The sequence below is a fragment of the Lepidochelys olivacea genome (genome assembly GCF_965140295.1).
Source record: "Lepidochelys olivacea isolate rLepOli2 genome assembly, chromosome: 18".
Taxonomy (NCBI): Eukaryota; Metazoa; Chordata; order Testudines; family Cheloniidae; genus Lepidochelys; species Lepidochelys olivacea.
The window spans coordinates 23,269,274-23,283,405 of record NC_140428.1 but is presented as its reverse complement, the minus strand read 5'-3'; the positions used below and the strand labels follow the sequence as shown (position 1 = coordinate 23,283,405).

Genomic DNA, 14,132 nt, shown 5'->3' with positions numbered 1-14,132 from the left:
AGAGAGAGCGAAAATTGGGTTAGATCTGAAGCCTGGGAGGTGACAGAGGTGTTTTAATCTGGGTGTGTTGTTCATCCCTTTATAGATATAGCTGCAAAGCTTGGACATGGATCAACTTCCCTGAAGTTTGGGCAGGTTTGGAATCAGGTTTTTGGTTCTGCTTCCATCTAAGGATTTCAAAGTGCTTTCCAAGCAATTAAGCTTCCAGCGCCTCTGAAGAGGGGAAGGGTTGACACAGCAGAGTCACAAAGTAGCTAGCCCAAGGCACGGGGTGCTATGACTTGATTTGCAATGATCCTGAGCACCTACTGACCTCAAAGGGAGTTCTGGGTGCCCACGCCACCACATGACAGATCAATACAGAACCAGAAAGAGAACCTAGGAGTCCTGACTCAGGATGTCACCCACTAAGGTTTATCATTCACCAGTTTAGGATCAGGGTTCATTTTCTGAACCAAAAAACGTACTGGTATGGAACAGAAAGACCTTCCTCACTAATGCTAAGGCAAGGGTTGCGGTTTTTTGCTGGCTTGCGTTTTAGGGTCATCTTCATGTTTGGAAACGAATCTTTCTGTCTCTTCTCTTTCACGTTGTCTTCAGTGCAGTCTGGTAGCGGGAGCGCCCTTTGGTGCGCTAAAAGGACACAGAACCCGCTGAGACGTTCAGCAGAGATGAAGCAAGAGTCCCCACTCGCAATGGAGGGTTTACGGATTTCAGGCTGAGGCCTTACTGTTACTTCTGACGGTTTTCATTTATTTTCTGCCATTGAGAGTTAACAGACCTGTCCAAGATCAGGAGCTCTTGCGTTCTGTTTCCCAAACCAGCTGCTTCTTTGACTCCATTGGCTCTCGGGCACCTTTTCTTATCTCTGCAGAATAACAGTCACTCCTGGAGAATGGAAAACTTGCCTTGGAGTTTTAACATTGGATTTGAAAATATGTATGTTTGATTTTTTTAAAAAAATAACTGTGTGAACTTGGGGAAGACTCATCCGATTTCTGCAGGTAGCTCTTGGATGTTGCAGTAACTGGGCAGCCACGCTTTTTTTTCAGGTGAAAAGGAAATTATCCACAGATAGTTCTCAGTTATTCCTCTCAATTGACTCTCTACACACAAAAACTGCATTGGTTTAACTGAAATCGATTTAGTTAAACTGCTGCCCCTTTCATATGTGGTCTTTCATATCAGTTTAAAACTGATTACATTGGTTTAGCCTGGGCCTGTGCATTTACGGATGCAAGCTAAACTGCTCTGAGCCGGGTTTGAATGGATGTACGTGTCCATGAACAATATTGCACTGGTAACTGAACTGATATAAAAATCACACTTTTTGTTCCATCAGTACCACTTTATGTACAGACCTGGCCTAACGTAACAGTCTTTCTTATAGAATCATAGACTTTAAGGTCAGAAGGGACCATTACGATCGTCTAGTCTGACGTCCTGCACACCGCAGGCCACGGAATCTCACCCACCCATTCCTGTTACAAACCCCTAACTTATGTCTGAGCTATTGAAATCCTCAAATCGTGGTTTAAAGACTTCATGAGCAGAACTCTGCTTTTCCATCACGACCTGAGATCATTGCTGTACCATGGCCCTCAGTAACAACGGATCCAGGTGGCCACACCAACATTTCCCCTATTAGTCTTGTCTCTAACAGCTTATGAGTGGACCAAGGAAACAAAGAGCAATATATTGGGCTCTCCAAGATCCGCTGTACAAGGTGTCTGTTTTTTCTCAGAATAGAAATCAATCAGCCCATGGCATTGTTCTGTTCTTGTACACGGAGCCTGAATGTAGAGGTTCTCTGCTGGTCGTATCTTTCCTGTCTCTACATAGCAGAGAAGCTGGCACCAAAGGCTGGAGAGGGGTCCTGTCCATCAGGAGACATTTGGGGGGATACTTATAATCTAGTCTGTTTTGCCTCCACTGCCCTGAACTCAAATCAATGTTGTTTCTTAAGTCATCCTCTGATACTTGTTTTTAAAGTAAAACCATGTGAGGAGACACAGATCAAAAAACCATGAAGGTTCAAAAATCCTGTCCCCGGCAGACAGCTGGATGAGTGTCAAAAGAAAGGGAGGAACAGCTGGATCCAGTAAAAGCACAAGGAAAATTAGTTTCATACCCAGAAGGGAAGTAGGGGGAGGGGGCTGGTTTTTGGAGCGCAGAGCTGTGTGGGACCAGCAAAAGTCAGCAGATAAGACTTTGACATCAAAGTCAGGGAGCAGAGCAGAAGGATCCAAGGGGGGAAGAGAGAGAGCTCATGTTTTGGAGAAATTGAGCAGGAAGCATTAAGGAAGGGAAGGAGGTGGAGAGAGTGTTTTGGAGGGGGCAGTGCAGAGGGGAGGTGGGGTGTTATAAATTGTAGGTGGAGTAATACTGCAAGAATTTGAGCTGCTGTCCCTGGCTCCCTGGCCGTACGTTGATGAGGTCATAGTGTTTTTGGGTTAAAAAAAACAACAACTTCGACTTGTTTTTCAGGAGAGAGAGAGAGAAAAACACACAGAGGCTGAAGAAATGGAGCAAGTAGCAAAACTCCTCCTGTGGCAGCTGTTGCTTCTGCAAAGTAAGCTTCTAAATGATCGGCATCAATGTTATGTATCTTTCTTGCACCCAGAGAGAATGGGGGCTTGGAGTTTTCCTGGGGAAGCTGGCTCTGTCAGTTCAGTGTCTTGGTTTAGATTCTTGTAGCTAGTTGTTTTCTGGAGTGTGTCTGTGTGGTGGGGTGGGGGAAAAGGTTTGGATGGGGAAAAGGGATTTCTCTTGGCTTTTCTGGAGGAGGAATGTTTGGTGGGGTAGGGGTAGATCAGAGGATGTTCTGGGTCGTTAGCCATGTACTTTGGTTTGTTTTGCTGCTGATCATCTTGGTGTGCAGAAGGAAGGGAAGGAACATAGCCTGGTATTGCCCCCAAAGCTTTGAAACGCTCTGAATCGTTTGATCTCAGGTGACTTTGTGCTGTACGGCAGGAGCTGGCAGTCGTTGTGGGCGATAAGGGGGGAAATACTAAAACTGTTTGGGCTGCCCAGGTAAAAACAGGATTCACGTGACATCCCGGGGGAGGGTGGAGAGGGAGACGGGGGAGGATGGTCAGGGGATGGGGGCATTATTATAGAAACGTGGCACTGTTTATGTTTTTTCCTGCGTTGCAAAGGTTTCTGTGGAGGGCAATGGCAGACCCAATGTGCCAAGAAAGGGGGCCTCAGCAGGAAGGCTTTAATGAAGTGAAAAGACTTGTGGGTAAATAGCAGCCCCCCCAGAGGGAAGCAGCCCACGTCACACAACCCAAACCAGCCCCTTTGACACGTTCTTCTCTGAGGAGAGCTGGGTGTGAGCAAGGCTGGCTCACCCTGGGGCACAGGACCCTGGGGCACAGGACAGCTCAATTTCTGAAGGACGACAGTGCATCCCATCTGGGAAATGTGGGGTGCAAGCTCGTTTAGGGCTGTTTTATCCCCCAACCTCATAAACCCAAATAATCCCATTAGCCAGTGGCTGGGGTTCCCCCGCACCTGCCTTTTCTAGCTCCTTCAGATCACAGGTGAATTCAGTTTTTGTGCTCAGTCTGGTCCCGGGTGGATATTTTCCATCTCACCAAGCCATCTACAGTCGGCAGTGTCTCTGGGCGTGGTCCAGGACTGGAAGAGCAGGGAAGGCCGCAGGTGAGGACTGTGGGGCCTGGGCAGAGCTGTGAGGGACTCGGCACCGGAAGAGAAGATCACGACCGAGAAGCAGTGGGAGAGCTGCGTGGGGATCCGTGACTGGAGCAGGAGGGGATGGTTTCGTGTTATGCCTGAGAAGCACTGGCAGAACTGAGGGGACTGGAACCAGCTGGGTTGTTACCCTACATGATTCAGAGGAGTGTGTGGGACAGGAACAGCAGGTTGTGGTGCTGCTCACCAACAGTAGAGCTGTGTGGGGCTCAGACCTGGAACCGTAATCCTGCAGGTCAGGATTGAGGGGCTCTAATGGACACATTTGGGTGCAGTTTGTAGAGGTGGGGGCGGTGTTGGAGCCCTGTCAGAGATCTTCCACTTCCAGGCTGACTTCTCCAAATTCCCATGAAAATAAAGTTGGAGGCAAGGGGTGGGGGAAATCCAGTTCCTTTAATCTTTGGGGAGATGCGGTTCTGATCTCCCCCCTCGAGCGTTCATCCCTCGGGGAAAGACCGGCTCCATTCCGAATGGCTCTGCATTGCGGGCCGCGTGCCAACACACTGTACACGAGGCTGAGAAGTGTTTTCAAAGCGAAGCACATCTCTGAGCTGTCTGGGAGAAGCGGGCCTGTGAGGGGGCCTGTGTGCACAGCAGCCAAGATGGCAGCTGGCAAATGCTGGCGGAGCTTCTCCTTGGCTTCTCATGCAGATGGAGGAGGACTTTCTTCTTTCTGCCGAGACGGCACTTTTTCGTCTCTCTCCGGTCTGACAGGCATGTTCCCACTTGCTGGAACTGTTGGAGTCGGATGGCTGGGGAAGCTTTTGGGAGTCCCAAAATCCCCTCTGAAAGCAAGAACAAAAATCTGCTGTTGAGAAATTAGATCCCAGGACCCGTTTTTGTTTTTTATAAATGGGGACTTAAAAAACCACCAGTGACTGCAGCCTGAGCCGGCCCTTGCAAGTGGTTGCCTGTGGGGGATCTTCATTCAAGATCCAGCCTCAGTCTTTCACTCCCAGGCCAGCAGGAGACAGGCGCAGCAGGGATGCAGTGTGGTTAGCCATTAGGAATTAAGCACTTGCTTACTCACGGATGCCCCCAGCTGGGTGACTTGAAAAGAGGGACGTAGGTCGCCTCCCTCTGCTGGGTCAGATGATGCATAGAGCTATTCCCAGAACTCACTGAGCTATTCGGAGTGGCCATCGCTAGTACAGTGCCCGGAGGAGAAGCACTGGGTCAGGCCCCCAAAGAGCCAGCGTGAAGTTGCTACCATTTTCCAAGACCGTATGAGCTTAACTCAGTAGCAGCATCTGGTATGTTTGCACTGACGTGGGAATAGCTCTAGGGAGGCCCTTAAAAGTGTGGACACAAGGGCCGCGACGACAGAGAACGAGGAACTTGGTATTTTCACATGCTTCTTATTTTTAACTTTTTAAAAAACTCCCGTTTTTGAGTAAGCCTCTCATTCAGGGCCTGATCCACCAGCCACTCGCTCCAGCAGGACCGTGATGCTGCCACCCCTCCAGCAAGAGGAGCTGCAGCTCCCTTTTTGTCAATGGAGGCTGGTTTAATGCCCAGTGCAGAGGTGTCGCTTTCTTGGACGTATGTCGGGCACCTAGGCAGCACCACAGTGGTGTGTTAGTGATTAGAGCAGGGAGTGGGAGGCAGGATGCCTGGGTTCTAGTCCTGGCTCTGCGATTGTCCGACTGTGTGACCTGGGGTAGGCTGAAATTTTCATAAGTGGCTGCTGATTTGGGGCGTGTCTGGTTTCTTAGGCTACCCAACTGGAGACACCTAGGGGCTGATTCCCAGAGCTGCTGAGCACCTACAAGTCCAGCTGAAGTCCCTGCAGGTGCTCAGCCCTTCTGCAAATCAGGCCCAAGGTGCCCCAAGTTGGGCACCCCAAAACTGAGGCACCTAAGATCAGTGTCCACTTTCAAAAGCATTGGCCTGAACCTCTCCAGAGCTCAATTTCCTGAAGTGCAGCTTAGAAGTGATAACACTTCGTTCACGAAGGTGTCGTGCGGCACTTTGAAGCTGATGGGACTCTGTCCTAGGTCATGAGTGCTATTGTTTAGAATCCGTGTCTGCCTGGTGCATCTTGCCCACATGCTCAGCGTCTAACTGAGCGCCATATTTGGGGTTGAGAAAGAATTTCCCCCCGGGTCCGATTGGCAGAGACCCTCGGGGGAGGGTCTGTGTGTTTTGCCTTCCTCTGTAGCGTGGGTCATGGGTCACTTGCAGGTTTAAACAAGTGCAAAAGGGTTTTTTTCTCCTGCTGATAGTAGCCCATCTTAATTAATTGGTCTTGTTACTACAGTTGGTATGGCAACACCCATTTTTTCATGTTCTCTGTATATATATATCTTCCTACTGTGTATACATACCTTTTCCACGGCATGCAGCCGATGAAGTGTGTTTTAGCCCACGAAAGCTTATGCCCAAATAAATTTGTTAGTCTCTAAGGTGCCACAAGTACCCCTCAGTTTTTTTGGTGAATTCTCTGTATCTTGACGTCTTTAAACCATGATTTAAGGACTTCAGTAACTCAGCCAGAGGTTCGGGGTCTATTACACGAGTGGGTGAGTGAGCTTCTGTGGCCTGTGATGTGCAGAAGGTCAGACTAGATGATCACGATGGTCCCTTCTGGCCTTAAAGTCTATGAGACTCAGTGATCTGGAAAATGGGCAATGAGATGGGCAAAGAAAAAGGGACTGAAAAAGACAAAAAGCTGCTGAGAAAGGGATGGTGAGAAGGTCAGAGCTGAACTTACTCTAACAAAAAAGCCTTGTCTAGGGACACAGGCAGGCTGGGCCAGAAATGAGGTCCCTGCATTCGGAAGGATCTTCCTCCAGCCTGTATCTGCTGAATCATTAGGGAGAAGAGCATGGACAATTCCTGGGTGATCTCAGTTGCCTTGGGAAGAGACGGTGCTCAAGTATGCTGGGTGTAAATCACTAAGAAGGCTCGAGTCTGCTGCCCTTACTCCTATGGGGAGTCCCTTGCTTCTTAAGTGGCCTTCTGGATTTCAGTGGCATTGCTTGTTTTGTAAAGCACTGCTCTCTCTACACCTGATCTGGCACCTCCTGAAGTCAATGGCAAAGCTCTTACTGGCTTCGGTGGGGCCAGGATCAGAACCAGTGTGAGTAATGGTGGCAGAACTGGGCCCTTGGGGGATTTACCTGCTATCACAGGACCCTGTAACGCACACACCTGCTTACCAGCCAACAACCCCATTCATGCTGCCTTCTGCGATGTTAGCCAGATTCCTGGCTCAGCTCTGCCTTTGCTTTCATCCTCTGTTAGCTCTTCGTTGAACAGGATACCGGGTGTTTTGATGAGCACGCACTCCCAGCGTTGGGCTCAGCCTCTCAGTCAGAGCGGCAGTCTCTCCTCAGCATCCCAGACACCGTCTGACTGACGCAGTGGTGTTGTGCTGCGTGTAGGAAAGGGGAGAGGTGGTTTCCTAGTTGGGTCACGCAGAGGAGGCAGTCTGCGGAGCAGTGTTGATGTGGGACGTTCCTCAGAGCTTTGGGATCTTGCTTCTTGTTTGCCCAGCTTCTTCTTGGCCTATTTAAGAAGCTTGCCATGGAATTATAGATGCCTGAGCCTGGGTATGTATTTTACAGGAGGATCTTGAAATGCAGTCTGTTCGCCTCTTCTCATCCAGTGGAGCTCACGATTTTGCCTTTCCTTTGAGCTTTTGTTGGACTGGCCAGCACGATATCTCAGGAACCTGGTGGGAAGAACCCTATGTTTGCCTCTAGCGTAGAGGAAAAGTTAGGGGACACTATGTGAGCCGGTCTCCCCAGTGCCACTCGTGTCTGGAGCTGGAGCGGTAGCATGAGGATGGGGCTGGGGGATGTAGCTACAGGGGTCAGAGCGGCTGCCCTCGATTTTGGAAAGTGGAACCATGAACTGCAGCGAACACAGTTTGTCCAGATCTTGAGGTTGTGGTCCCAAAGCTTCGGCTCTCGGAGTCCTGGGATTGTGGAGGATTCTCAGCTTTCATTAAAACAAAAATCATGTTTCTAGGCCTAATGGTTGCAGAGGGAAACCAGGGCAACCTGCCCGTCCCGTTCATCTCCTGGAGCCATCCGCCATCGTGGCCCTGGATGTCGCATTGACAGTGCTGTGAATTGAGCCCGGGGCTCCTGGCTGCCCCTTGCCTCCATCACACAAACTTTGTCAGTGTAAGGGGCTGTACAGCTGCCAGGATGGGTCACTGGCCTTTCTTCCAGCATAGGCAGAGCTGGTGCAATGCCTCTATAACACGCCTCCTTCCAGTCCAGGGGGAGGGTGGCCACAGTGCGGCTGTGCTCTGGCTGTTCCCAGCTGCCCCAATGGCTGCATGGGGCCGGAGGCAGGTTAGGGCAGTGCCTTAGGCTGCTCTTACTTGGCTGGGGCCCAGGGCAGCTCCAAACCACGACCCAGAATCAGGGAGGTGCCGCTGTTCTTTCATCCCATCTCCGGTCTCAGGCACATTGGTGAATTGGGTCCCAGTAGCCCACGGGCATCCCTGATCTCACGCCACCCCACTGTTCCCCCTGCATCCTGCCCAATCGGCTCAACTCATTACCTCCTTTGTCTCCTCCCACTCCTGGCTTCGCACCTCCTTTCACGCTGCCCTCCTGACGCGGTTACTGCCTCGATCAAGGTGGGCAGAGCGGCCTCTTTCAGTTGACAGGATCAGTACTGACAGGTGGGAGTCGGTGTCACTGAGCCGTGCACAGTCCAGGGTTTGTATCCCAGCCAGTCCAGATGAATAATAGAACTGAGGCCTCGAAGTACATCCCTGGCAAAGCACAGACAGGTATTATGCCTACTTTACGGATGGGTAAATTGAGGCACAGAGAAACACAGTGACATGCCCATGTCCTACAATGAGTGACAGAGCTGGGAAGAGAACTCAGGAGTCCTGACATGCAGTTGCCTAGTAACTGCGAGACTGCTGCCTCCCCTGTAAGGATCTATGAGCAGATGCTTTAACAGATGAATGAAAGAAAGCCGGCAGGAGCCGTGGAAAGTTTTTGTCTCCTGGAAGCTGCTGCCCTGATGTTACAGATGATCACGCTCTGCAGCCTTGTTTCACAGAACAACCACGCTTTGCAGTGTGGTGGAGGAACACACGTGGCCTGTTAATAAGCTCCAGCAGCCCATCCTGGCAATATGCCCCAGTGGATGGACGGGAGAGTCAGGGCTTGTGTGGTCCTGATCATGCCAGTTGGTAAAACCAGCATAAAAACAGAATCCAGAAATAGGGGGAGAGGGTCTCTGCTATTCTTAGCTCAGGGACGATGCAGGCTGTGGAATGGAGAACACGGAGGGTTTCCGGGTTTGGAAGGCTCAGCTGGATGGCTTTGTCAGATGTCCAATTTATGCAGTTTGCCTCCATGGTTTTTACATTAAGTTGTAAGGGGGAAAGGGAAAAATAAATGCATTCCCACGGCTTGCCCACAAGAGGAGATTCTTGCAGCACCAAATCAATCCATTATTAAATGAACAGCAAAACGAGGCTCTGACAGCACTGGCTTTGCAGACAGCTAGCAGCCCCAAGTTGTAGGCATTGTGCTCTGGGACGAAGGACATTTGACTGCATCTCCTCATCATGACATCACCTCCCGGTGTCGTGATGCAAACCTCACCGTATCCTGACTGGTTAGCATCACACCGTAACACTGATGCATGGCAATACAGGGCCAGGACCCAGCACGATGACATGATGTCCCTTCACACCTGAAGATATGCCCAGGTCCTAGTTATTCCATCACTGCGTGTGAGTAACTCCCAGTGATTTCAGTCACTTACTGCAGCCCTGGGACAGTTGATCCATCAGGGCTCACTCACGAAGATCAAGATCAGTTAAAACCATAAGACAGATTTCTCCCAGACAGTTCGAACAATGCACTTTAGTTCTCACCTGCGGTTCCAGCCCTCAGGCTTGCCCAGAGTTTGCATGGTGGTTTGTGATATGAACCCATGCCCCCTGGTGAGTAGTCTGGGTCCAGCATGTTCATTAGCGCAGGATCAAGAGGTTAAAGCATGGACCTGGGTGTTAGAAGATCTGCCTAATCTGCAGTCAAGGTGGGACCGTGAACTAATTATTTAGCATTTGTGCCTCAGTTTTTCCACCAGTAAAATTAATACTTTGATCCACGTTTGTAAAGCATTTTGGGATCCTCAGAAGCAGAGTGCTATAGAAAGGCAAAGTATTATTTTCTTGTTGCCCCAAGCTAAATCTGAGCTTCCAGAAACGAAGGCCTGAGCATTATCGTTCTGCACCATCAAGTGCTTTGTAAACCACAAGAACAGGGATTGGAAACGGAGGAATCACTTCACTGTTTGGGAATGGGTTGTCCCTTTCTTTTATATGAAGTGATACAAAGTACACCGGCATTTCCCCAGCGTATTCTCTTTGTAAAGCTGCAGATATAAATGTAGAAGAAAAGGCTTCCCTCTGGAGTATCTTTGAATGGAGCTCTTGCCTGGAAACTGCCGTTCTCCCACCATGGTGTCACTGTCAGTGTTTTGCGAGAGGCAGAAAAGAAGAGTGGTTTATTTCACTGAGCATGTTCTCTGTGGGTGTGATTGAAGTAGCCCCATTCTGGAGTTAATTTATTCCCTGTGGCAAGAAATATTCCAGTCTTTGTCCGGGTGGCATTGTGCCCATGGCATTAGCAGGACAAAACAACTAATTATCCGGCTGTAACCCATTTGTGCTTCAATGGTTAACAGATGGTTTATGGAGATGAATGATGCCACTGTGTTGTGATACTGAACCATGCTCTCCACACTGCCCACTGGACTTCCCATCCTGCGTAACTAGCAGGAGGTACTGGGCTATGCGAAGGTGGAAACGAAGACATTTGTTTATGTCCCAGGAAGTAGTTCTCAGTACATGGATCTGAATTATGTGGGCCTGAGAGGCTGCACTGGGTTAGCCCAGGGAAGCCAGGCGTGTTAGGGAGATAGAATTTCATGGGGTTTCTCTGAATAGAACTGGCAGTGAAGCGTGAAAGGAATGTGCAGGGGAACACACCTGAGTGCAGCGAGCTCGGTCAAGGGATTCAGGCTTTTCTGATCAGCAGCTTTTTGCCTTTTATGAAACACTAGAACTCAGTTGCATCAACTCCAGCATGGGTGCTGCTGTTCTGTCTCCCGAAAGGCGCTAGCTTCAAAGCCTCGGGCGCCAAAGTCCTCTGTTTAGCCACAGGACAGGAAGAGTGGCAGTGTGGTCTTCCCCTCCACTTTACTTCAGCTCAGCTCTGACCTGGGCGAAACAAGAAGGGACTTGAATCTCCAGGTCTCTGTTGGGACAGCAATCTGGATGCCCTCTAAGAAGGAGCCAGAGTGAGATTACCAAACACTGTTCACACAGATAGCACAGAGCCGAGCAGGGTTCAAATAGATGACCTACAAGAGGAAGGCTCCATATCCCATTGCTAATTCCATGAGCCATCCAGCACCCCCTTGCTGCTACAGTCCATGGATGATCCCTGGAATCGCAGTGGACCGTCCTGGGGATCCTGGTCCGTGTGGCAACAGCAGAGACGCAATTGCGCCTTGTCACCCTTTCTTACTAACCATTTGTGGGAGAAGGGTGGAACTTTTATCCTCCAGATGTAAGGTTACGTGTCCTCCTACAAGACCCCAGGGCCCCTCCCACTCCAAATGAACAGCTCTGAGGGCCTCGCCCTGGCTGACTACACACCAGGCAGAACAAAAGCCTCTCTTATATAATGGCAGCATGGTCAGAAGCACTGCCTAGCACCACCAGCTAAACAGCTGGAACCAGTGGAGAGAGACCAAGGTGATGTTTGTATGCCAGTTCGGTTATAAACACTCCGTCTCAGCAAGAGAACACTGGGGGAGGGCGGGTATTTTGGCAATTCCCTACAATTTCCCATCGATGGGCGTGCTCAGCCGCTGTCTCGTGTTACCCTGCACAGAGCCAGTCTGCGCTGTGAGCTGGTCGAAATGCCGGCAGCTATCTGCCACTTGTGTTCACTAGCGTTCCCGCCGTGGCTGCGGGTGGTGGAACTGCCCCGTCGGTAGCAGTGGTGGAAAAAGTTAGGGAGGAAAAAACCCCGTGGTAGACAAGGTCTTGTTTCCATTGTGTAAAGCCAGGCTTTGTGGTGTGAGGGCACAGGGATAGTCCCTGTCAGTATGCTCCTACCCCTAATCACAGCTCCGAGCTATGAGGCTAAGCTGTAGTTTTCTCTGGGCAAAGCTACAACTGAGAAGCAGTGTGTGACTGCAATCCGGCTGAAAGCACTGTTGTGACTGGCCCAGGATGGAAGGCACCATACAGGCATCAGAAAGGCCAGTGATTGCCTGAGAACAGGACCCCTGGCCACTTAGTTCCAAAAATGCTGGCCTCAGCCCTTTTAGAGACAGGAGAAACCCTTAGTGATGGCTAGCCGAGAATGTCTATACCGCCATCGGGACAGTATGTGTAGACACACCAGAGCTAGCTCACTGGAAATAGCAGTGGAGCGCCCTGGCCTGGGCTAGCTGCCTGAGTCTGTACCTGCCGTCCCAGTCCAGATTGGACAATGGGAGGTGTCCAGGCAGCCATGGCCACACTGCTATTTTAGGAAGCTAACTCAATCAAAGCTAGCTCGGGTATGTCTACATGAGTTGCAGTCATGCCTCCCAGTTGCTGTGTGGACATACTCTTAAGGTCAGGTTCAAATCCTGTCTGCGGGCTGCACCCATTAGAAGGTGTAAGTTACATACACGTTTAAGGCCTGATCATTTTTTTCTTTTTTTATCCTGGTGGCTCCCAAACAGAATTAAGATATTTAACAGGTGAGAAGCTGTATCTGTAGGACCAATTGAGGATAAATTAAACTGGGGTCATAAACTCCCCTCTTGCCCGACCAGCACATTAAAAGGTGAATGCGAGGACTGGAAGAAATCCCTGTTTTTCTTCCGCTGACATGAATGGCCTGTTCATTTCAATGGGGGAGGGGGTTGGTGGATACAGTGTTTGGCCTCTGAAAGATACCACAAATACCAGGCCACTGATAAGTTTCCAATCCACTTTGCTCCCTTTTCTAATGATCACCTGGACCAGGGTATGAGTAAAATGAACAGAAGAGAATCTAGATAATGAAAAAGATGGGAGGAAGGGCCAGACCAGATTGCTGGGGTTGAAGGTGGTGAAGAGAGTTAATTAGCATGGTAAAAAGAAAAGGAGGACTTGTGGCACCTTAGAGACTAACCAATTTATTAGAGCATAAGCTTTCGTGAGCTACAGCTCACTTCCTCAGATGCATATCGTGGAAACTGCAGCAGGCTTTATATATACACAGAGAATATGAAACAATACCTATTCCCACCCCACTGTCCTGCTGGTAATAGCTTATCTAAAGTGATTTCCTTTAGATAAGCTATTACCAGCAGGACAGTGGGGTGGGAATAGGTATTGTTTCATATTCTCTGTGTATATATAAAGCCTGCTGCAGTTTCCACGATATGCATCTGAGGAAGTGAGCTGTAGCTCACGAAAGCTTATGCTCTAATAAATTGGTTAGTCTCTAAGGTGCCACAAGTCCTCCTTTTCTTTTTGCGAATACAGACTAACACGGCTGCTACTCTGAAACCTGTCAATTAGCATGGTAAACGCCTGGCCCACAGTTTAATCTGATGCCTCAGGTTATCAAAGCCAAGACCAAATCCGGCTATATTTTTGATCCCGTGTCTCCGCCCCCTTCTCCAGCCTGCTTGTTTTTTATATCTTCTGGACGCTCTTTGGGTCAGGGACCCTCATTTCTTAGGCTTGTAAAGGGCCTGGCACTGTGGGACCTAGACGGGTTGTGAGGCCATCAGCGCTAGTGCAATATAAATATGAAATAATCACAGTATTGAAGAAGAGCTGAAGGATGGAATAATAAAAATAAAGGAAAGATGCTGGCTGCTGGCTATGAATATAGTTAATATTTGCTCATTTGCTTTGTCAGTAACATTATTTTCTTTTTTCCTTCAGCAGGGTCTATTGTTCATTTGTATTCAGGTAAGTGATGCCCTTTTACTCTGTCTTGGTTTTAGGATCGTTAGAAGTATGGGAACTGATTAGGGTTGCCAACCCTCCCAGTTTGACCCGGAGTCTCCCAGAATCAGGCTCGATCTCCCGGAGGCTGCTGAAGCCAGTCCAGGAGATTTTAGGCTGCTAAAAGTCCAGCGGTGCAGCGGGGCTAAGGCAGGCTCCCTACCTGCCCTGGCCTGCCACTGCTCCCAGAAGTGGCAACATGGCCGGCAGCGACTCCTAGGAGGAGGCATGGCCGGGGGGGGTGGGGGGTCTCTCCACGCTGCCCCCGTCCCAAGCACCAACTCCGCACCTCCCATTGGCCAGGAATGGGGAGCCGCCTGGCCGCCCATGAGCCGCTGCCGGACCTGCATAGATTCTAGATAAGCTATTACCAGCAGGACAGTGGGGTGGGAATAGGTATTGTTTCATATTCTCTGTGTAT

At 49.8% G+C, this 14,132-nt stretch overlaps 1 protein-coding gene across 6 annotated transcripts in view; it reads left to right on the top strand.

The window, feature by feature from the left end:
- The first annotated feature begins 2,191 nt into the window (after positions 1-2,191).
- MXRA8 (matrix remodeling associated 8) overlaps positions 2,192-14,132 on the top strand; it is a 38,415-nt gene continuing 26,474 nt past the window's right edge. For 2 of the 6 annotated variants that reach the window (XM_084651779.1, XM_084651778.1), the window contains exon 1: positions 2,192-2,572. In XM_084651779.1, coding sequence (XP_084507905.1) covers positions 2,524-2,572 — 49 coding nt within the window. In that variant the 5' untranslated portion in view covers positions 2,192-2,523. Of the gene's footprint in view, positions 2,573-13,648; positions 13,676-14,132 lie in introns of all 6 variants that reach the window. The other 4 variants (XR_014714460.1, XM_084651776.1, XM_084651780.1 and 1 more) reach the window with 3 other exon arrangements.